Source organism: Lithobates pipiens, unplaced genomic scaffold (genome assembly GCF_037356315.1).
Source record: "Lithobates pipiens isolate NorthernLeopardFrog02 unplaced genomic scaffold, aLitPip1_a1.2 Scaffold_24, whole genome shotgun sequence".
NCBI lineage: Eukaryota > Metazoa > Chordata > Amphibia > Anura > Ranidae > Lithobates > Lithobates pipiens.
Window position 1 is genome coordinate 22,410,756 of NW_027507786.1, and position 24,634 is coordinate 22,435,389.

The following is a 24,634-nucleotide window of genomic DNA, read 5'->3' on the forward strand; positions in this document are numbered from 1 at the left end:
ATTTATTGCACCACACCCTGCGCTCTGGTTGGAGGCGATGTTCTGCGGCTTTCATTTCACTTCTTCTAACAACTTTATATCCAAAAAATGAAGAACGAGGAAATTCACCGGCAACTGATAACGCCATCTGGGGGGGGAGCGCTGAGACTCTTCTTAAAGAGGACCTGTCATCAGATTGTAGTCTATGGAAAGTGCCACCTCTCAGCTTGTCACTGGCTACAAAGTTACATTGTACAATATGATCACTGGGGGGAGGGTAGATTGAGGAAATGACTCCTCCTCCTTCTACAAAGTTACAATGTAAAGTCTGATCAATGGCGTCCCATCGCTCGGAGGATCGCCGGCTCTACAAGTCGCAGAGCAGACAGTGAAAAGCAATCACGGGTATAATCCCGCTCTGAGCCCGTTCGTCCGGCGGTAATTAATCCGCTCGGATTGCGCGGAGAGATTTAATGCTGTAAGCAATTAGACAGAAGCGCGGAAGATGCGTTGCGGACAGAGAAGGATGACGCCGAACGTTTGTGTTAGACGAGTAAACGGTCAAGGTCGTTATCTTTACTGCGCCGCGTCCACTCAGGAGAGAGTTTATGGCGCTCGTAAAAGACAGAAATATGAGAGTTTAATTTAATTCTCCCCGACCGCTACCGCCGCGGCTTTTATCCCACGCGTGTGCAGCCATTACCGCTGTCATTGTTTCCAAACAAGGCGCGATCCGCCGCGACGGGGCACAAAAAACACACAATTAGTCGGCGGGAAATAATGGATGGAAATTGGCGCGATGCAAAAAAACGTTACAATGAGGAAGGTGCGGCGGAATGGCAGCTCGCCGCCCGAGTGTATTATTAATTAAATGTCGCACTAATGTATTATTAATTGAATTGTTAATGGGGCCCTTTTGTCGGGGCAGCGGGGCCCATTATGTTCTCTATGTATGGATCGTTCCGGAGACAACAATGACTTCTCCCGCTATTAATGTGTCGCGTCTCGTAATTCCGCTCTGCCAGCTTCACCCGCCGCATTGTCTCCGCTCGGTCATTTAAAGGAGAACCGTACTGAGACCCGTCCTGAGGCCCTCCTCGAAACCCCCACTGAGACCCCGTCCTGAGACCTCCGCTGAGACCCCGTCCTGAGACCCCCGCTCAGAGCCAGGTTGAGAGCTGCCCTGAGACTCAACGATGAGACCCGCCATGAGAGCCACCCTGAGACCCGCCCTTAGAGCCGCCCTGAGACTCTGCGCTGAGAGCCGCCCTGAGACCCTGCGCTGAGTGCCACCCTGAGATCCTGCGCTGAGTGCCACCCTGAGACCCTGCGCTGAGTGCCACCCTGAGAGCCGCCCTGAGACCCTGCGCTGAGTGCCACCCTGAGACCCTGCGCTGAGTGACAGCCTGAGACCCTGCGCTGAGTGCCACCCTGAGACCCTGCGCTGAGAGCCGCCCTGAGACCCTGCACTGAGAGCCGCCCTGAGACCCTGCGCTGAGTGCCACCCTGAGACCCTGCGCTGAGTGCCACCCTGAGACCCTGCGCTGAGTGCCACCCTGAGACCCTGCGCTGAGAGCCACCCTGAGACCCTGCGCTGAGTGCCACCCTGAGACCCTGCACTGAGTGCCACCCTGAGACCCTGCGCTGAGTGCCACCCTGAGACCCTGCGCTGAGAGCCGCCCTGAGAGCCTGTGCTGAGAGCCGCCCTGAGAGCCTGCGCTGAGTGCCACCCTGAGAGCCTGCGCTGAGTGCCACACTGAGACCCTGTGCCAAAACCTGCCCTAGGACCCCGCGCCGACAGACACCCTGAGACTCCCGCTGAAACCCTGCGCTGATATCCGACCTGAGACCCCTGCTGATATCTGACCTGAGACCCCTGCTGATATCCGACCTGAGACCCCCGCTGAGAGACATGCTGAGACCCCTCGCTAATATCAGCCCTGAGACCCAGCGCTGAGAGCCGCTTTGAGACCCGCCATGAAAGCCACACTGAGAACCCACACCGAGACCCACCCTGAGGCCCCACGCCGAGACCTGCCCTAGGACACCGCCCTGAGACCCTGCTGAGAGCCGCCCTGAGACCCCCGCTGATATCCACCCTGAGACCCACGCTGAGACCCCCACTGAGAGCCATGGTGAGACCCCCACTAAGACCTCCCTGGGACCCCTGCTGAGAGCGGTCGTGGGTGACCTCCTTCACAAAATGCAGACTGCCTGGCTCCTGGCTTCAATGCTTACTGAATCACTGGGCTGAACAAGCATGCAGCCAGTGAAGTCCCAACCCCCGAGGTGGAGGCTCAGAAATCCTAAAGACATGGAGTGACCAATCCCAGCCTTCCTCTGTCACAAATGGTCAGTTTCCCTCACCGATGACTCTCCTGCCGGGGGAAGGTGAGGAGAACGCGGCGCCGGTGAGAAGTGTCTGATGGAAGCTGACACTCCGGCTGTGTGCCGATTCCTGGGCAGCACCGTCACTCACCGGAAGGTGAATGGGTTCAACTTTCCTGCCAGGAGTCAGAGAGTGACAGCTTCCATCAGACGCTTCACACACGAGTTCCGCCATCTTTTCTGATACATCTGGCAACCCTCCTATCCAGAAATGTAATTTATTCCAAATCTGGATAAGGGGCTGCACTCCGGAGGATGGGAACACCGTGTCCCCACTGGGAGATTCATCTTCACTTCCTGCCCAGGTGACCACACAGGAAGTGCAGGGAAATCACTGGCAGCCAGCATTGAAAGCATCGCAAAATATTTGTAAAGCTTCAGCCAGAGCTCTTCTTTTTGGATAGAGTAGAAGGGTTAGAGCCTCTGCCGAGTTTTCAATGCTGACTGCCAGTTAGCGTGATTTCCCTTCACTTCCTGTGTGGTCACCTGGGCAGGAAGTGAAAATAAATCCCCCCCCCCCCCCCCCGAATGGCGCTAACCCGCAGCAACTGAATGTGCATATTACATAAATCCGTCCGATCGCCCTCCGCAGAGGGACGCGAAAGGGTTAGGGAAGCGCGAGAATCTTGGCACGCCGTCAGCTGACATGTTGCAGCATTTTATTTTCTCACATTTGTATCGGATCCGAGATTCTTCGCTGAGCGATTCCTTTCATATCTGGAAGAATAGAAGACGAGCCCAGACCTGCCGCCCCGTCCCCTCCCCCACCATCTCTGAGACCTGAACTGACCGACCGCGAGCGACGTAACATCGCACAGAGCGACTCACCGCCGCGCCGACCAATCAGAGCCGAGAACCGCACAGCGTACAAAGACTCGGTGATCTCTGTACAGCGCCGCGGTATATGTCAGAGCTGTATACATATATAATAATAGTGTGTGACTGTGGGGGAGGGGACATTAGAGTGTAAGCTCCTCTGTACAGAGACTGATGTGACTGTGGGGGAGGGGACATTAGAGTGTAAGCTCCTCTGTACAGAGACTGATGTGACTGTGGGGGGGGGGGGACATTAGAGTGTAAGCTCCTCTGTACAGAGACTGATGTGACTGTGGGGGGAGGGGACATTAGAGTGTAAGCTCCTCTGTACAGATACTGATGTGACTGTGGGGGAGGGGACATTAGAGTGTAAGCTCCTCTGTACAGAGACTGATGTGACTGTGGGGGGAGGGGACATTAGAGTGTAAGCTCCTCTGTATAGAGACTGATGTGACTGTGGGGGGAGGGGACATTAGAGTGTAAGCTCCTCTGTACAGAGACTGATGTGACTGTGGGGGGAGGGGACATTAGAGTGTAAGCTCCTCTGTACAGAGACTGATGTGACTGTGGGGGGAGGGGACATTAGAGTGTAAGCTCCTCTGTATAGAGACTGATGTGACTGTGGGGGGAGGGGACATTAGAGTGTAAGCTCCTCTGTACAGAGACTGATGTGACTGTGGGGGAGGGGACATTAGAGTGTAAGCTCCTCTGTACAGAGACTGATGTGACTGTGGGGGGGGAGGGGACATTAGAGTGTAAGCTCCTCTGTACAGAGACTGATGTGACTGTGGGGGGAGGAGACATTAGAGTGTAAGCTCCTCTGTACAGAGACTGATGTGACTGTGGGGGGAGGGGACATTAGAGTGTAAGCTCCTCTGTACAGAGACTGATGTGACTGTGGGGGAGGGGACATTAGAGTGTAAGCTCCTCTGTACAGAGACTGATGTGACTGTGGGGGGGAGGGGACATTAGAGTGTAAGCTCCTCTATACAGAGACTGATGTGACTGTGGGGGGAGGGGACATTAGAGTGTAAGCTCCTCTATACAGAGACTGATGTGACTGTGGGGGGAGGGGACATTAGAGTGTAAGCTCCTCTGTACAGAGACTGATGTGACTGTGGGGGGAGGGGACATTAGAGTGTAAGCTCCTCTGTACAGAGACTGATGTGACTGTGGGGGGAGGGGACATTAGAGTGTAAGCTCCTCTGTACAGAGACTGATGTGACTGTGGGGGGGGAGGGGACATTAGAGTGTAAGCTCCTCTGTACAGAGACTGATGTGACTGTGGGGGGAGGGGACATTAGAGTGTAAGCTCCTCTGTACAGAGACTGATGTGACCTAGAGGCGATTCAGTTCGCATTGTGCGCTATATAAGTATTTCATTCATTCATTCATTCACTGTGGGGGGAGGGGAAATTAGAGTGTAAGCTCCTCTGGTGCAGTTTATTTAGGAAGAAAGTAGAATAATAAAATTATCTGGCAAATGACAACGTTCAGAAATTTTCGGACGTTGTGTTCGGTTTCGCTCTGACATGGCGGAGTGTAATTACTCGCCGGCGATGGTGGCGGTTGGCGTTACGCCGCCGCTGTCAGCAGAAAAGATGAATCCCTGTAGAACGGTGCTTATTGTTGCAGCAATTTGCAGATCGGGGCGCAGAGTGACAATGCGGTGTCATCGCCAATTTACATGGCGGCGTGATCATCAATCTCCCGTCTCGCATTGTATCGCCGTCCGTCCGTCAGCCGCGGAATTTATTGTCTCTCCGTTTTATTCCAATTAAACTTGTGACTTTTTTTTTGCGGTGATTCTTTGTTGCGCACATCACAGGTGATGGTCCCGTCCAATTAGAGGAGACGGTGTGGGGGCTGGGGGGGTCTCCTGTCTTGTAGCAATTTAGCGGGACGCGATTTCTCTGATAACATGGATGCCGCCGCGATTATTTGTCTCCACATAATGTAATATTTATAGAAGAATGTTTGATTACGGCTCATGAATAAAACACGTCCTCCCATGCTGATATTCCGCCTTTATTTTCTCTTTTTACGGCCTTGATCACGCTAAACCAACAATAAATTCCTGACGCCGACAATATTTCTCCGCCGCGTTTCCCCCGCACCGGAGAGACGCCGCTAATTCGCCGGTCTGGGCGGGTTCGGCGCTGTGCTGGGACTCCCGCTTTTCTCTTTTATCGGTTTGCGGATTTTAGAAAGTTTGACGGGAAAAAGTTTAAAAGTGAAAAAAAAAAAAGTTCATAAAAAATTCAACCAGAAATTTAATACAAATAAATTCCGGCTTCACTAATCCCAAAACGTCTTCCCCATTGAAAGGAGCGACGCTCTGCAGAAGAGATCAATATGGATCTGTCAGGAGGGGGAGGGGACGGAGCGACGCTCTGCAGAAGAGATCAATATGGATCTGTCAGGAGGGGAGGAGACGGAGCGACGCTCTGCAGAAGATATCAATATGGATCTGTCAGGAGGGGAGGGGACGGAGCGACGCTCTTCAGAAGATATCACTATGGATCTGTCAGGAGGGGGAGGGGACGGAGCGACGCTCTGCAGAAGATATCACTATGGATCTGTCAGGAGGGGGAGGGGACGGAGCGACGCTCTGCAGAAGATATCAATATGGATCTGTCAGGAGGGGGAGGGGACGGAGCGACACTCTGCAGAAGATATCGATATGGATCTGTCAGGAGGGGAGGGGACGGAGCGACGCTCTTCAGAAGATATCACTATGGATCTGTCAGGAGGGGGAGGGGACGGAGCGACGCTCTGCAGAAGATATCAATATGGATCTGTCAGGAGGGGGAGGGGACGGAGCGACACTCTGCAGAAGATATCGATATGGATCTGTCAGGAGGGGGGTGAGAAGGAGCGACGCTCTGCAGAAGATAGCAATATGGATCTGTCAGGAGGGGGAGGGGACGGAGCGACGCTCTGCAGAAGATATCAATATGGATCTGTCAGGAGGAGGATGGGACGGAGCGACGCTCTGCAGAAGATATCAATATGGATCTGTCAGGAGGAGGATGGGACGGAGCGACGCTCTGCAGAAGATATCAATATGGATCTGTTAGGAGGGGGTGGGACGGAGCGATGCTCTGCAGAAGATATAACTATGGATCTGTCAGGAGGGGGAGGGGACGGAGCGACACTCTGCAGAAGATATCAATATGGATCTGTCAGGAGGGGGAGGGGACGGAGCGACACTCTGCAGAAGATATCGATATGGATCTGTCAGGAGGGGGGTGGGAAGGAGCGACGCTCTGCAGAAGATATCAATATGGATCTGTTAGGAGGGGGTGGGACGGAGCGATGCTCTGCAGAAGATATAACTATGGATCTGTCAGGAGGGGGAGGGGACGGAGCGACGCTCTGCAGAAGATATCAATATGGATATGTCAGGAGGGGGGTGGGACGGAGCGACGCTCTGCAGAGATCTCAATATAGATCTGTCAGGAGGGGGAGGGTATAGGTGTGTCCAGGGGGGGTAGGTAGGACGGAGCAATGTTCTGCAGACAGGAAGTGGATGTCACCGGCGGCACACACGGAATCTGTCATCTTGCAGGTAACTTGTTACAAATCGGAATTGAAAATGAAGGCGATGTTGCAAGTTGTTATCAGAAGACGGGCGAATCGGAAGGAGAGATTTTTATGTCAAATTCGTTAATTAAGTTTCGCTGCATTTTATTAATTCTTTAATTAAAGGCGAGACGTTCTGCGGGGAATCAGTTCATCTCTGAGTGGGAGGAAATCCAAAATCCCTTTCAGCATGCGGCAAGTGTTGTATGGGTGGCCCTCCATGTTATCAATCTGCACATAACTGAATAGTGGAGAATCACAGCGGGCAGGTGAGATTGCAAGGCCCGGTTCTTATTGGAGATCTGCGAGGCCAGGTTCTTATCGGAGATCTGCGAGGCCCGGGTTCTTATCGGAGACCTGCGAGGCCCGGGTTCCTATCGGAGATCTGCAAGGCCCGGGTTCCTATCGGAGATCTGCAAGGCCCGGGTTCTTATCGGAGATCTGCGAGGCCCGGGTTCTTATCGGAGATCTGCAAGGCCCGGGTTCTTATCGGAGATCTGCGAGGCCCGGGTTCTTATCGGAGATCTGCAAGGCCCGGGTACTTATCGGAGATCTGCAAGGCCCGGGTTCTTATCGGAGATCTGCAAGGCCCGGGTTCTTATCGGAGATCTGCAAGGCCCGGGTTCTTATCGGAGATCTGAAAGGCCCGGGTTCTTATCGGAGATCTGAAAGGCCCGGGTTTCCTGTCGGAGATCTGCGAGGCCCGGGTTCCTGTCGGAGATCTGCGAGGCCCGGTTCTTATCGGAGATCTGCGAGGCCCGGGTTCTTATCGGAGATCTGCGAGGCCCGGGTTCTTATCGGAGATCTGCGAGGCCCGGGTTTCCTATCGGAGACCTGCGAGGCCCGGGTTCTTATCGGAGACCTGCGAGGCCCGGGTACTTATCGGAGACCTGCGAGGCCCGGGTACTTATCGGAGACCTGCGAGGCCGGGTTCTTATCGGACATCTGCAAGGCCCGGGTTCCTATCGGACATCTGCAAGGCCCGGGTTCCTATCGGACATCTGCAAGGCCCGGGTTCTTATTGGAGATCTGCGAGGCCCGGGTTCTTATCGGAGATCTGGGAGGCCCGGGTTCTTATCGGAGATCTGCAAGGTTTTGGGGTCAGGAGATGCCCCCTTCATCAGGACTGGGAAGGTTGATGAAGGTGGGGGGGGGAGTATTTCCTCACCCCTGAAACAGGCATGACAAATGTATGAACCATGTTGGACAGTTTAATTTGAATTAACCTATTTGTCCAATATATTCTACACCTGTAGACACCGCGTTTCGAGAGTCTGGAGAGGTCACCTTCATCAGGACTTGAAATGTTGATGTAGGTGGAGTTGAACTCTGGGAGTAATTCGGTAGGAGAATGGATACAATGATGGGATGAGGCACACTCCTCAGCAGCTGGTCCAACCTCCACCTTCATTACCCTACCAAATCCTGATGAAGGGGGAGTTTCCTGATCCTCAAAACGCGTTGTCTACATGTATGAAACATGTTTGAACTGTTTAGTGGAATGAACCTGATATTTGTCTGATATGTTCTCTTCCATAAATGTAACTGTTATATCCTCTGAGTTGACTCTGGTCTGGAACAATGGATGTTTATGTCAGTACTCACTGTACACTGCAGCATGCATCTCAGGACAGTACATCTTATTATGCTCCTTACATGTGCTCTAAGATGGCTACTATAACCCTTGACCCTTGTCATCACTCCTGGGTGGAGCCAGCCTTAAAGTGACAGTACATGTGGAACCCTTCAGGTATAACAGTAACCAATGCTTTTTTGGGGGGTCAGGAGATGCTCATCAGGGCTGGGAAGGTTTATGAAGGTGGAGGTTGGACTCAAGTCTGAAAGAAGGGGGGTATTGTCTGACCCTTAAAACATGTTGGACTTATGCATGGACCATGATGGACCGTTTTAGTAGAATTGACCTTTGTCCAACATGTACCTGTAGACAGCGTGTTTCGGCAGTCAGATGCCTCCTTCATCAGGACTTGAAATGATGATGAAGGTGGAAGTTGAACTCTGGGAGTAATTCGGTAGGAGAATGGATGCAATGATGGGATGAGGCACACTCCTCAGCAGCTGGTCCAAACTCCACCTTCCTAACCCTACCAAATCCTGATGAAGGGGGAGTTTCCTGATCCTCAAAACGCGTTGTCTACATGTATGGAACATGTTTGAACTGTTTTAGTGGAATGAACCTGATATTTGTCTATGTTCTCTTCCATAAATGTAACCAATGCTTTTTTGGGGGTCAGGAGATGCTCATCAGGGCTGGGAAGGTTTATGAATGTGGAGGTTGGACTCAAGTCTTAAAGGAGGGGGGTATTGTCTGACCCTTAAAACATGTTGGACTTATGCATGGACCATGATGGACTGTTTTAGTACAACTTACCTATTTGTCCAATATTTACCTGTAAGACAGCGTGTTTCGGCAGTCAGATGTCTCCTTCATCAGGACTTGAAATGATGATGAAGGTGGAGGTTGAACTCTGGGAGTAATTCAGTAGGAGGATGGATATAATGTGATGGGATGAGGCACACTCCTCAGCAGCTGGTCCAACCTCCACCTTCGTTACCCTACCAAATCCTGATGAAGGGGGGGAGTCCCCTGACCTCTGAAACCTGTTGTCTGTCATATATTAGACTATATACCTGTAAGACAGCGTGTTTCGGCCGTCAGATGTCTCCTTCATCAGGACTTGAAATGATGATGAAGGTGGAGGCTGAACTCTGGGAGTAATTCAGTAGGAGGATGGATATAATGTGATGGGATGAGGCACAGTCCTCAGCAGCTGGTCCAACCTCCACCTTCGTTACCCTACCAAATCCTGATGAAGGGGGGGGGGAGTCTCCTGACCTCTGAAACCTGTTGTCTGTCACATATTAGCCCGAACCTCCTATTTGGATTCTTCGTCCTTGATGTGGCACTTTATTCTGGATTCTCCCAGTGACCCCACATCCTGGGTCTTTTCTGGTCATCGGGTTCCATCCCTTGAAAAGTCTGTCCCGGGTATTTTATAGGAAAGCAGGGACCGGCCGGGGGCGGACAAGGGAAGCTACCATTGCTGACTTGTCTTTGAAGGTTGATGTTCCAGAGTTGTCCCCTTCATCCTCCTTCCATTATTCAGGGACCTGAATTGAGGATGAAGAGCCTGGACACTGGACCTACCTACGCTTGTTGCGGGTCACTCACTAAGCTGATTGGTACCGCACCGCCTGCAGCAAGTGAGCCATGGCAGCTTCCATCTTTGATGTTGTCACCTGGACAGGAAACGTGGAAAAATCTCACAGGCAGCAATAAAAAGCCGGCAGGGGTTCTAGACTTCCCGACTGTGCTGAAAAGGGAATGTTTTATTCTGGCTTCACCACCACCCCTGAAGATTTCTCTTCACTTCCTGTCCTGGACACAGGTTGTCACCGGCACAGGAAATGGGAGGAAATCACCTGGGGGGGTGTCTACAGAGAGCTTCTTTAACCCCTCCCCCCGCGATACTTTCCGAGGTTTAAGAGAAGTTTCTGTAATAATCGTCTTCCCTGGTGATCTGGAAGGTGTGACCTCACAGGGCATCTAGTTCAGCGGGCGCGCGGTTTTCTCGCTCACAGATATTATTTTATAAAATGTTCACACAGATAGACAAATTTCACACTTCACCACCCCCCCACCCCACCCCCGCCCCGCAAAGGGGGGTCACTTCACACCTACCTGGTTTGTAGGTCAGTCCTGGGGGAAGAGGAACCCCTGCTGGGCCGCCGCGGCCGCCGCCAATGTCCGCTGGTCGTGTGGAAAGATTGGGATCATGAGGGGAGGCATGTGACCCTGAACCTGAAGAACACAAGACCAAGATCAGACAACGAACAAATCCAACCTGGCAGATCATCTCCCCCCGAGACCCCCCTCCCCCCCCCGACATTCCGCATCACCCCCCCCATTATCATATCAAAGGGAGCGCCGCCATTGTACTCCGCTCCCCTCCCCCCTCAAAGGTGTCATACCCCTTCAATGTTCTACATATAATCAATATTACATCTCCTCCATTACATGGGCGGGCGCTGCTTCCTTCTGTGCAGTGACTGAGCTTTGCTGCTCCTGACCGACACCCCCCTCCCCCTCCCCCATACTGAAGGAGCCTTAAAGAGGACCTGTCATTCACTTCACAAACCTCCATAAATACATTCCTCATCTACAGCAACACCAGAAAAAAAAGCTACAATCAGCGACTCTGCATCAGTCTGCTACAGGTAAAAGGAGGCATTTCCTCAGTCTCCCCTCCCCCAGTGATCAGACTGTACATTGTAACTTTGCAGAAGGGGAGGAGTCATTTCCTCATTCTCCCCTACCCCAGTGATCAGACTGTACATTGTAACTTTGTAGAAGGAGGAGGAGTCATTTCCTTGGTCTCCCCTCCCCCAGTGATCAGACTGTACATTGTAACTTTGTAGAAGGAGGAGGAGTCATTTCCTCAGTCTCCTCCCCGGTGATCAGACTGTACATTGTAACTTTGTAGAAGGAGGAAGAGGAGTCATTTCCTCAGTCTCTTCCCCCCAGTGATCAGACTGTACATTGTAACTTTGTAGAAGGGGAAGTCGTCATTTCCTCAATCTCCCTCCCTCAGTGATCAGATTGTACATTGTAACTTTGTAGAAGGAGGAGGAGTCATTTCCTCAGTCTCCCCTCCCCCAGTGATCAGACTGTACATTGTAACTTTGTAGAAGGAGGAGGAGTCATTTCCTCAGTCTCTTCCCCCAGTGATCAGACTGTACATTGTAACTTTGCAGAAGGGGAGGAGTCATTTCCTCAGTCTCCCCTCCCCCAGTGATCAGACTGTACATTGTAACTTTGTAGAAGGAGGAGGAATCATTTCCTCAGTCTCCCCTCCCCCCAGTGATCAGTGTGAACATTGTAACTTTGTAGCAAGTCACAAGGTGCAAAAGCTGCAGCAGGGGCTGATCTGGTGTCAGACTCCTGCAGACTCCTATCTCACCTTCTGTCCTGGAAGTCGTCTAATTACTTATCCACCCCGCCAAGCAGCCCCCCCCCCCCCCCCCACCCCTGGACCATTACCTTTCTCCTTACACCCCCCAGTACCTCGCACATATTAGAATGATCTTTGTACCACACAGCAGTGCCTGGCAGTGCCATAATAGTTGAAGTGCCGTGGGGGGCGGGAGCCGATGTCAGGTCTTGTATTGGCTGCCTGGCTGCTCCTGGACCTGTCCGGAGCTCCTCTTTAGGTTTTCCGGTTTCTTCTTTCAGGAACTTTTTTTTTGTGTATTTTGCGAGAATGACGAATGTCAGTCGCTGCGCCATTTCTCCGATTTCTCAGGTTTTTTTTTTTTTTACTTCTCATTTTTATATTTAAAACCGTAACAAATCCTAAAAGTCTGCGCATAACAAACATTTTACAGCCGGCGGCGGCATCAAGGCGGAATATTAAATACTCGGCGATAACGCAGATGGCGTGAGATTTACAGTAAAACTGCGACATCATTGCAAGAAATAAAACTAATTTCTCCCTCCATTAGCGGCTCCCGCCTCTCGCTGACACTTTATGACTTGATGCGCTACCATATTCGCCAGGAACGAGGCAACGCACTGCGTCAGGAATACCAATCCCGCCAAAAGAATAAAACGCAGAAACGCAGACAAACACTTCCTGTCAGCAGCCCCAAGACATTTTATTATTGTCTGTAAACTTAATGAAGACATGTTACATTGTTACCCGCCGAGCCCGCCCCTGATAGGACGGCGCCAGATGGGACTTACTGCCGCAGAGCGAAAGAAAAAAATAAATAAAAGGATAATAAACGGCAGGAAATAAAACACCGAGAAATTTCCAAAATGTTTACCGGGTGACAAAGAAACATCATCCATCATCAATATCTAATATCGCACTTAAAGGAGAGATCCACGCCGAGCACAAAGCCAATAAGACACGGAGGGGGCGGGGCTCAGCGGCGTCGGCGGTTTGTTTTTCTCAGTTTTGGTAGAAGAAAAAGTTCAGTTTGTGACCTGGGAGACCGCCAAGAAATGATCTGTGGGGTCACAGCCCCGCCCCCTTCCTCATTATCTACACGGGACAGACGGGGGCGGGACATTCCCTCTCCTTAGATCCTCCCCTTATTTATTCACTATTCTTCTCTCCTCATCTCTGCACACCCCCCCCCCCCCCCCCCCCGGCAACTCATCTCTGCCCTCCCCATCTCCTCTCTTCCTCCCCCTTCCACAGCACTCATCTCTTCCCTCCCCTTATCCAAACTCTCCCCCTTTCCTCTCTTTCCCACTTCCCTCTCCTCTCTCTTCCCCCTCTCCTCTCTCTTCCCCCTCTCCTCTCTCTTCCCCCCCTCTCCTCTCTTGCCCCTCTCCTCTCCTCTCTCTCTTCCCCCTCTCCTCTCTTCCCCCTCTCCTCTCTTGCCCCTCTCCTCTCTTGCCCCTCTCCTCTCTTGCCCCTCTCCTCTCTTCTCCCTCTCCTCTCTCTTCCCCCTCTCCTCTCTCTTCCCCCTTCCTCATTATCTACACGGGACAGACGGGGGCGGGACATTCCCTCTCCTTAGATCCTCCCCTTATTTATTCACTATTCTTCTCTCCTCATCTCTGCACACCCCCCCCCCCCCCCCCCCCCGGCAACTCATCTCTGCCCTCCCCATCTCCTCTCTTCCTCCCCCTTCCACAGCACTCATCTCTTCCCTCCCCTTATCCAAACTCTCCCCCTTTCCTCTCTTTCCCACTTCCCTCTCCTCTCTCTTCCCCCTCTCCTCTCTCTTCCCCCTCTCCTCTCTCTTCCCCCCCTCTCCTCTCTTGCCCCTCTCCTCTCCTCTCTCTCTTCCCCCTCTCCTCTCTTCCCCCTCTCCTCTCTTGCCCCTCTCCTCTCTTGCCCCTCTCCTCTCTTGCCCCTCTCCTCTCTTCTCCCTCTCCTCTCTCTTCCCCCTCTCCTCTCTCTTCCCCCTCTCCTCTCTCTTCCCCCTCTCCTCTCTTGCCCCTCTCCTCTCTCTTCCCCCTCTCCTCTCTTGCCCCTCTCCTCTCTTGCCCCTCTCCTCTCTCTTCCCCCATCCTCTCCTCTCTCTCATCCCCCTCTCCTCTCTTGCCCCCTCTCTTCTCTTTCCCCTTCTCTTCTCCCTCTCCTCTCTCTTCCCCATCCTCTCCTCTCTCTCTTCCCCCTCTCCTCTCTCTCTTACCCCTCTCCTCTCTCTCTTACCCCTCTCCTCTCTCTCTTCCCCCTCTCCTCTCTCTTCCCCCTCATGCTCTCTCTTCCCCCCTCTGATCCCTCCCCTCCCCTCTCCTCTCCTCTCCCTTCCCCCTCTCCCCTCTCCCTCTCTCTTCTCCCTCTCCTCTCCCCTCTCTCTTCTCCCTCTCCTCTCCCTCCTCTCTTCTCCCTCTCCTCTCCATATTCTCTCTCTTCCCCCTCTCCTCCTCTCCTCTCTCTCTTCTCCCTCTTCCCCCCAGCCTCTCTCTTCACCCTCTCCTCTCTCTTCCCTCCTCTCTTCCCCCTCTCCTCTCTCTTCCCCCCTCTCTTCCCCCTCTCATCACTCGTCTCCGCTCTCTTCCCCCTCTCCCCCTAGCCTCTCTCTTCCCCCCTCTCTCTTCCCCCTCTCATCTCTCATCTCCTCTCTCTTCTCCCTCTCCTTTCTCTCTTCTCCCTCTCCTTTCTCTCTTCTCCCTCTCCTTTCTCTCTTCTCCCTCTCCTTTCTCTCTTCTCCTCTCCTCTCTCTTTCCCCCCTCTCCTCTCTCTTCCCCCTCTCCTTTCCTCTCTCTCCCCCCTCTCCTTTCCTCTCTCTCCCCCCTCTCTTTCCCCCCTCTCCTCTCCTCTCTCTTCCCCCTGTCCTCTCTTCTCCCTCTCCTCCCTTCTCCTCTCCCTTCCAGGGGTGGCCCATCCCTGAAGGGCACTGGATGCATGGATTCTAATGTTTTTTTTTTTTTTTTACGCAATTTTGAGGCTCCGATGGGCTTCAGAAAAGGGTGGTCTCGGGGTGCACAGCGCACGTCTCCCACCCACTTGTATTACAATAAATGAATATTCACTATTTTCACACTGAATCTCCTCCTGGCCAATCAGGAAGAGGGTTGTGAGACTCGTTTCCACATTGACACGCGATCCTATTGTGATTACATATTTATAAATAATCTGTCATTAAGTTTGGGCCGCACCCACAGACCGCGTCCGGCGCAAATTACTGACCGTTCTTAGAAATATGGATCGGGAACAATCGTCCGGACTGTTCTAGATCATCATAGAATTGATCGCCCCTCCCCCCATGCGGTCGCTGTGAACTCTGACCTCAGTGACATCATCACATCTCAGGTCTTCAGAAAAGAGAAAAGAATCACAATAATAAGAAAAGGGAATATAAATAGCGCCATGTAGAGGCCGGCCGGGGTCAGCCAATGGCTTCACACTGATCCCCTCCCCCGTCACCAACACAACTTATTTTATTCCGAGTGACATCATCACCGGGTCCCTGCGCTTCTCTATGCAATGCAGGCAGATCGTGGCTGGTGGGAGGAGCCAGCGGGGGGGGGGGGGGGCGGTACATCGCTTCCTGACAACATCCCGCCCCCGCCCACACTACTCCTCCTCTCAGGAGCCCTCAGTCCTAAAGCAAGAAGTGGGAGGAGTTATGTAAATATCAAAATGCCTTGATGGGAGGGAGTCAGTCTGGAGGAGTGGGCGTTCCTAGGCAGGCTGTATTTGCATAGGCAACGCCCACATGTGATGCTGAGCCTCCATGATTGAAAAATCCAATGGAGAAAAAGGGGCGGGGATTTTGGAACTCGGCCAATACCGGAATCTCTGTGAAGTATTTATAAAATGGAGCGATATTCCTGAATAATAAGCGACTGGCGGGAAAATGACAAGAAATGTCCGGAGATTCCCGATGAGTGGAAAGAAGAAATGAGGTGTGAGAATTTTATTATCAGTTCTCAGAGGAGAGAAAGTTTATTTTCTCTGTCTATAGAAAACAAAGTCTAATAATAATAATATAAATCCTGAATTCTAACAACAATAATAATAATATAAATCTTGAATAATAATAATAATAATAATAATATAAATCCTGAATAATAATAAATATTATTATTCTTCAGGATTTATATGATTATTCTTGTTATTCAGGATTTATATTATTATTATTATTCAGGATTTATATTATTATTAATAATAATAATAATAATAATAATATAAATCCTGAATAATAATAATAATAATAATATAGGATTCATATTATTATTATTATTATTCAAGATTTATATTATTATTATTATTGTTGTTAGAATTCAGGATTTATATTATTATTATTAATATTATTATTCAGGATTTATATTATTATTATTCAGGATTTATATTATTATTATTCAGGATTTATATTATTATTAATAATAATAATAATAATAATAATAATAATAATATAAATCCTGAATTCTAACAACAATAATAATAATATAAATATTGAATAATAATAATAATAATAATAATATAAATCCTGAATAATAATAAATATTATTCTTCAGGATTTATATGATTATTCTTGTTATTCAGGATTTATATTATTATTATTATTCAGGATTTATATTATTATTATTATTATTATTATTAATAATAATAATAATAATAATAATATAAATCTTGAATAATAATAATAATATAAATCCTGAATAATAATAATAATAATATAAATCCTGAATAATAATAATACATATTATTATTATTCTTCAGGATTTATATGGTTATTCTTATTATTCAGGATTTATATTATTATTATTATTCAGGATTCATATTATTATTATTATTATTATTAATAATATAAATCCTGAATAATAATAATAATATAAATCCAGAATAATAACAATAATTATTATTCTTAAATAAAATCCTGAATAATAATAATATGAATCCTGAATAATAATAACAATATTAATAATATCAATCCTGAGTAATAATAATAATATAAATCCTGAATAATAACAATACTACTAATAATATTAATCCCGAGTAATAATAATATAAATCCTGCATAATAATAATAAAAATCCTGAATAATAATAATATAAATCCTGAATAATAACAATAATAATATAAATCCTGAATAATAATAATATTATTATTCAGGATTTATATTATTATTATTCAGGATTTATATTATTATTACTCAGGAATTATATTATTATTATTTATATTATTATTGTTATTATTCAGGATTTATATTATTATTCAGGATTTATATTATTATTATTATTATTATTATTATTATTATTATTATTCAGGATTTATATTATTATTAATAATATAAATCCTGAATAATAACAATAATAATAATAATAATAATATAAATCCGGAATAACAACAAGAATACAATGTAACAAATGATAATAAATAGTTTTTCCTGGATTGTGGAGGACGGATCTCTTGCTGTGGACGGTGTTGTCGGAGGTGGCGAAGCGCCAAGGCCGGTTTTAGCGGCGGTTTGCGTCGTGCTGATGAGTGAAATCTCGGGGACGGCGAGCCGTGGGGCCGCACAGCGCAGCCACTGTACAGATTTTCTTAATTGCCCCAATGAGGCGATCTCCGGGGACGGCCGGCGGGGCCGGTTCACGGGGGGTCAGGTGAGAAAATAAACAGGTTCCAGTATTTTCCTGAATTCATTCCTCCGGAAAATCAAAGTATTATAAGAAGGTCTTTGTGCAATCAGTGGCGCGCCGCTGAGCCGTGGCGGGAAGTTGCTGGACGCAGCGATTTTTCTCCCGTTCAGCTGATCTGGACGACTTTCTCGCTGTAATAGAGCGACGTTCGCTCTCCTCCGAAAAATACATTTGTTTCTTCATCTTTCCGGATGCATTCCTAAACCGCGCCATTCCAGGTCACCTCCGAAACAATCGTCCCGTGGATAACAGCGAACGCCGTGCGACGTTCGGAATCTGCAATTGTCATCATATCATCCAGAATATGAGGAATACGGATCTCTTTTGGGTTTGGGGCTCATTCACATTTTTTGTGGTTTGGTAACGCTCGTTGGACTCAGAGGTGACACAATCATGTAAACCCTGGGGCCTGTGCACTTCTTGGCTGTGTTCACAAATGTCTGACACAAATCAGCCCCTGCTGCAGCCTCTCACCTTGTGACTTGATGCAAAGTTGCAATGTACAGTCTGATCACTGGGGGAGGGGAGACTGAGGAAATGCTTCCTCCTCCTTCTACAAAGTTACAATGTACAGTCTGATCACTGTGGGGAAGAGACTGAGGAAATGACTCCTCCTCTTTCTACAAAGTTACAATGTACAGTCTGATCACTGGGGGAGGGGGAGACAGAGGAAATGACTCCTCCCCCCTCTAGAAAAGTTACAATGTACAGTCTGATCACTGTGGGGAAGAGACTGAGGAAATGACTCCTCCCCCCTCTACAAAGTTACAATGTACAGTCCGATCACTGGGGGAGGAGACTGAGGAAATGACTCCTCCCCCTCTACAAAGTTACAATGTACAGTCTGGTCACTGGGGGAGGGGAGACAGAGGAAATTACTCCTCCCCCTCTAGAAAAGTTACAATGTACAGTCTGATCACTGGGGGAGGAGACTGAGGAAATTACCCCTCCTCCTTCTACAAAGTTACAATGTACAGTCTGATCACTGGAGGGAGGGGAGACTGAGCAAAGGACTCCTCCTTCTACAAAGTTACAATGTATAGTGTGATCACTGGGGGAGGGGAGATTGAGGAAATGCCTCCTCCTGCCTGCAGCAGACTGATGACATCATCTCGGCCTAGGCACAGTCACTGATTGGAGCAGAAAGATGGCTCTTTAATGATAAGAGGCGGAGCTTTCTGGAAATATGTATATTGTGACCTGTCATGGAAACGTATTGACAGGTCCACTTTAATCTCTCAATATTTGTTGAGTGTTTTATAAGCACTTGTTAGGTGATAACATGAAAACACTTTATATTGTGTCCTGTATAGAAATTCAATGTCTACTGAAGAACTGCTGAGATAAAACCAATCGGTCACATAATCCATTATCAGTCACTGTGCCGGGGTATATATGATAAGCGAATACGGTATATAACAATATATATATATATATATATATATATATATATATACACACACACACTGTATATTTAGATACATTCATTAAAACAAAAAAAAAATTACTTTTTTAAAAAAAAATTACTTTTTTATTGTATTTTATTTATTTACTGTGAAGAATAAAACATTTTCAGAAAACCTAATAATATTGTGACAATAGGACACAGTATGGGGGAAGGGCAGTGCAATGAAAAGCCTCAGTTCTGTCCGGAGTTCCCCTTTAGTGGGGACCCTGTAGGGATCCTGGGGGGGGTCAGCGCCCCCTCCCCCCGGCGGCCATATTGAACCTGGCCGGACAATAACACCACGACTGCACATTGTCCCTCCAATCTGCTCTCTCGGAGGCGGGGGGGGGAGGAGTCTCTCTGGCAGCGTTGGGCCGGCTGCCCAGAAATGTTAATTGCGGGATGTTCCTCAGGTTCTGAGCGCCGGGAGAGACAGCAGCAGATGCACCCAAAACTCTTCATCTCCGTCTCGCCTTCCCTGTAAAAATAGAGTATTGTTGCGGAGAGGAGAGGAAGGAGATGCCATGTCTGTGCCATCTGCCCGGGCGCTTCATTAAACAGACACCAACGGCCGGGCCGGCCGGGTGTCTTGTGAGGAACAGGTGCCATTGTCTGTCCCCGAAGACTCCGCACCGAACACTTAACTCGGCATACTTGAGAGGAGGCATCTGCGTCAGTCAATCAGCGAGCGGCTTGGCAGAGAGCACACGGCGTGCCAGGGGGGGAGGGGGGGATCCAAGGAGCTCCGAAATAGCACTTCCATCATCCCAGAACCACCACCCCACGATCCTCGCCCCCGGGGAACCATCAATGGAAGGACCTGCCAGTGTGCCAACCAGGAGACCCAGGATTTAGGTGGCAACCTCTACAACCCATAAGAGATGCCAATTGTGGGAAGATCTGATCTACCTCTTTGCCCACTGCAAAAGGTCTAAAGGCTCAGGGGGTTCATTTAAAGGTGGCGTCTGGTGGGCGGTCTTCATTGCCCGCATAATCCCACAGCGATGTCTGTCCTGTAGATACCCGATTCCTTGGAGGTTTGGGTTTCTCCTACCCACCTTGGGGTGTTCTCAGACACCCTTCTCCTACCCACCTTGGGGTGTTCTCAGACACCCTTCTCCTACCCACCTTGGGGTGTTCTCAGACACCCTTCTCCTACCCACCTTGGGGTGTTCTCAGACACCCTTCTCCTACCCACCTTGGAGTGTTCTCAGACACCCTTCTCCTACCCACCTTGGAGTGTTCTCAGACACCCTTCTCCTACCCACCTTGGGGTGTTCTCAGACACCCTTCTACCCACATTGGGGTCTTCTCAGACACCCTTCTCCTACCCACCTTGGGGTGTTCTCAGACAACCTTCTCTTACCCACCTTGGGGTGTTCTCAGACACCCTTCTCCTACCCACCTTGGAGTGTTCTCAGACACCCTTCTCCTACCCACCTTGGGGTGTTCTCAGACACCCTTCTCCTACCCACCTTGGAGTGTTCTCAGACACCCTTCTCCTACCCACCTTGGGGTGTTCTCAGACACCCTTCTCCTACCCACATTGGGGTGTTCTCAGACACCCTTCTCCTACCCACCTTGGGGTGTTCTCAGACACCCTTCTCCTACCCACCTTGGGGTGTTCTCAGACACCCTTCTCCTACCCACCTTGGAGTGTTCTCAGACACCCTTCTCCTACCCACCTTGGAGTGTTCTCAGACACCCTTCTCCTACCCACCTTGGGGTGTTCTCAGACACCCTTCTACCCACATTGGGGTCTTCTCAGACACCCTTCTCCTACCCACCTTGGGGTGTTCTCAGACACCCTTCTCCTACCCACCTTGAGGTGTTCTCAGACACCCTTCTCCTACCCACCTTGGGGTGTTCTCAGACACCCTTCTCCTACCCACCTTGGGGTGTTCTCAGACACCCTTCTACCCACATTGGGGTCTTCTCAGACACCCTTCTCCTACCCACCTTGGGGTGTTCTCAGACAACCTTCTCCTACCCACCTTGGGGTGTTCTCAGACACCCTTCTCCTACCCACCTTGGGGTGTTCTCAGACACCCTTCTCCTACCCACCTTGGGGTGTTCTCAGACACCCTTCTACCCACATTGGGGTCTTCTCAGACACCCTTCTCCTACCCACCTTGGGGTGTTCTCAGACAACCTTCTCCTACCCACCTTGGGGTGTTCTCAGACAACCTTCTCCTACCCACCTTGGGGTGTTCTCAGACACCCTTCTCCTACCCACCTTGGGGTGTTCTCAGACACCCTTCTCCTAGCCACCTTGGGGTGTTCTCAGACACCCTTCTACCCACATTGGGGTGTTCTCAGACACCCTTCTCCTACCCACCTTGGGGTGTTCTCAGACAACCTTCTCCTACCCACCTTGGGGTGTTCTCAGACAACCTTCTCTTACCCACCTTGGGTAATTTATATCAGCCCTTGACAATTGTTGCCCACCTCTGGGTTTTTACAGACCACCTTCAGATGTCCCTCCCCCCTTGAGTTTCTCCCACTGCCATGTTACGTTTTTCCGACCCACCTTAGAATATTCTCACCCACCTTGAGGATCTCCCACTCGCCTTGTGGTGTTTTTACCCACCTTGTTTTTTTTGTTTTTTTTATTGCATCCACCCTGGGGTATGCTTGTCCACCATGAGTTTCGGCACCCACCTTGCAGTGTCGTTGCCCACATTGGGTTTTTCCCAGCCACCTTTGGCTGTTTCCATCTTTAGGATGACCTTGCACCCCTTGGGTTATTCTTACCCACCTTGGGATTTACCCGCCAACCTAACAGTGTTGTCACCCACCTAGGTGGTTGGAACCCTGCTTTAAGGCGTCAGCATACCAAGACATTTTGGATAATTTAATGCTCCCAACTTTGTGGGAACAGTTTGGGGGACGGCCCCTTCCTGTTCCAACATGACTGCCCACCAGTGCCCAAAGCAAGGTCCATAAAGACGAGGATGAGCCAGTTTGGGGTGGAGGAACTTGAATGGCCTGCACAGAGTCCTGACCTCAACCCCTAATAGAGTCCTGACCTAACCCCTACACTGCGAGCCAGGCCTTCTCGTCCAACGTCAGCGCTTGACCTCACAAATGCTCTTCTGGAAGAATGGTCAAACCTTCCCATAGACACCCTCCTAAACCTTGTGGACGGCCTTCCCAGAAGAGGTGAAGCTGTTATAGCTGCAAAGGGCCAACTCAATATTGACCCCTCCGGGACTAAGACTGGGGGGCATTAAAGGTCGTGTAAAGGCAGGCGAACCTATACTTTTGGTAATATATATATATACATACTGTATTTAATTTTATTATGATTTATATATATTAATCATAATAAAATTAAATACAGTAACCTAAGAGACTGTTCAGAATGATGAAGAAGAATTCTGCGCTCCTATTGAAGGATCTCCGGGGCGCAGTTTGGTGTGTTTGCCCTGGGCTCTGTATGACCTTGTCCCGGCACTGCAGTATATATATATATATATACACATCGTACGGAGATTCGTGTGATCTGTGTGGACGGTCTCATCTCACTCGTTTTATAATAAAAGTTTAATTTGAATTTTGGACTTTATTTCTGTACAATTTTTGGCAGCTTTGAAGTATCATAATGAGAAGACGATGTGGGGGGGGGGGGGGGGGTGGAGGAGAGGTGAAGGGAGGGGGGAAGGGCGATTTACTGAACGGGCAAAATCTGGCGCAGCTCTGCACGGGAGCCAATCAGCTTCCAGCTTTTATTGTCAAAGCTTCATTGAACAAGTTGAAATTAGAAGCCGATTGGCTCCCCCAATGTATCTTTTTTCTCTCTAGTATACAATGTATCTGTACAAAATAACTTAAAATAACTAACAATTAACTAAAAATATTAGATTGTAAGCTCTTGTGAGCGAGGTCCTCCTCCTCCTCCTCTTGTGTGGTGTAAACTGTTGGCACCATATAAATCCTGTATAATAATAATAAAGAGAATTTTCATGCGGTGTTCGCGGCGTTCGTCTCCGATGATTCAATCTCCTCGGCTCGCGCCTGCGGTCGGTCGCACACTCAGAGTTGGTTTGGATACTTTTGCGTTCATTTTTAAATGTCTCGTCTCTCGGTCGAGTCGCTCGCACACTGCGGCGGCGGGAGGGCCTCGCGAGAGATTTTGCAGAAGTTTTGGTCGGCAGAGCGGGGGGAGGGGCGCGTCTTATCAGGGCGATCGGCACGCATGAGGAGATAAGAGCCGGGCGATTGTCCTCCTCGCACCCGGACTTCTGTGCCTCTAAAATTAAACCTGATGAATCCTCATCACCCGCCGCTGGAGGAGACCTGACCGCCAACGCCTCACCGCGATCGTGTGACTGATATCCATGGAGAGGAAATGGATGCAAATAGACTCGGCTCTGATCTTATTGTGATATTATTCCCGATTGTCCCCCCTCCCCCCCCACAGAGATCCCAGGACCCCCCCCCCCCCCATATGTCTTCATCTCACCTCCTCTCCACAAGGACGGCGCCTTCTTTGTTCAGGAATCATCAGGGGTCACCATCTACTTTCTGTACTGTGATGCCGGCTCACAGATGACACAATCGTGTAAATCCTGGAGCCCTGCGCCATTTATTAGTGTTCACAAATATCTGACACAGATCAACCCTTACTGCAAAGTTACAATGTACAGTCTGATCACTGGGGGAGGAGAGACTGACAAAATGAGTCTTTCTCCTTCTACAAAGTTACAATGTACAGTCTGATCACAGTTTGGCAGTCTGGTGAGGGGAGTCTGCGCGCAGGTTGGCGGGCGGGCGAGGGGAGTCTGCGCGCAGGTTGGCGGGCGGCCGAGGGGAGTCTGCGCGCAGGTTGGCGGGCGGGCGAGGGGAGTCTGCGCGCAGGTTGGCGGGCGGGCGAGGGGAGTCTGCGCGCAGGTTGGCGGGCGGGCGAGGGGAGTCTGCGCGCAGGTTGGCGGGCGGGCGAGGGGAGTCTGCGCGCAGGTTGGCGGGCGGGCGAGGGGAGTCTGCGCGCAGGTTGGCGGGCGGGCGAGGGGAGTCTGCGCGCAGTTTGGCGGGCGGGCGAGGGGAGTCTGCGTGCAGTTTGGCGGGCGGGCGAGGGGAGTCTGCGCAAAGTTTGGCGGGCGAGAAGTCTGCGCACCATTTGGCGGGCGGGTGAGGGGAGTCTGTGCACAGTTTAGTGGGCGAGGGGAGTCTGCGCACCGTTTGGCGGGCGAGAAGTCTGCGCACCGTTTGGCGGGCGGGTGAGGGGAGTCTGTGCACAGTTTGGCGGACGAGAAATCTGCGCACCGTTTGGCGGGCGGGTAAGAGGAGTATGCGCACCATTTTGCGGGCGGGCGAGGGGAGTATGGGCACCGTTTTGCGGGCGGTCGAGGGGAGTCTGCGCACAGTTTGGCGGGCGAGAAGTCTGCGCACCGTTTTGCGGGCGGGTGAGGGGAGTCTGCGCACAGTTTGGCGGGCAAGAAGTCTGCGCACCGTTTTGCGGGCGGGCGAGGGGAGTCTGCGCACAGTTTGGTGGGCGAGAAGTCTGCGCACCGTTTGGCGGGCGGGTGAGGGGAGTCTGCGCACAGTTTGGCGGGCAAGAAGTCTGCGCACCGTTTTGCGGGCGGGCGAGGGGAGTCTGCGCACAGTTTGGCGGGCGCGAAGTCTGCGCACAGTTTGGCAGGCGGGCAAGGGGAGTCTGCGCACAGTTCGGCGTGGTCGAGGAGGGGAGTCTGCGCACAGTTCGGCGTGGTCGAGGAGGGGAGTCTGCGCACAGTTCGGCGTGGTCGAGGAGGGGAGTCTGCGCACAGTGAAGGACGCCTCGCCATCAC

General features: G+C 50.2%; 1 protein-coding gene across 1 annotated transcript in view; it reads right to left on the minus strand.

Moving 5' to 3' along the window:
- Positions 1–24,634, minus strand: part of SOX6 (SRY-box transcription factor 6) — a 416,902-nt gene that overhangs the window by 98,616 nt on the left and 293,652 nt on the right. The window contains 2 exon segments of the mRNA XM_077453685.1: positions 10,469–10,495; positions 10,498–10,588. Of these exon segments, the coding sequence (XP_077309811.1) occupies positions 10,469–10,495; positions 10,498–10,588 (118 nt within the window).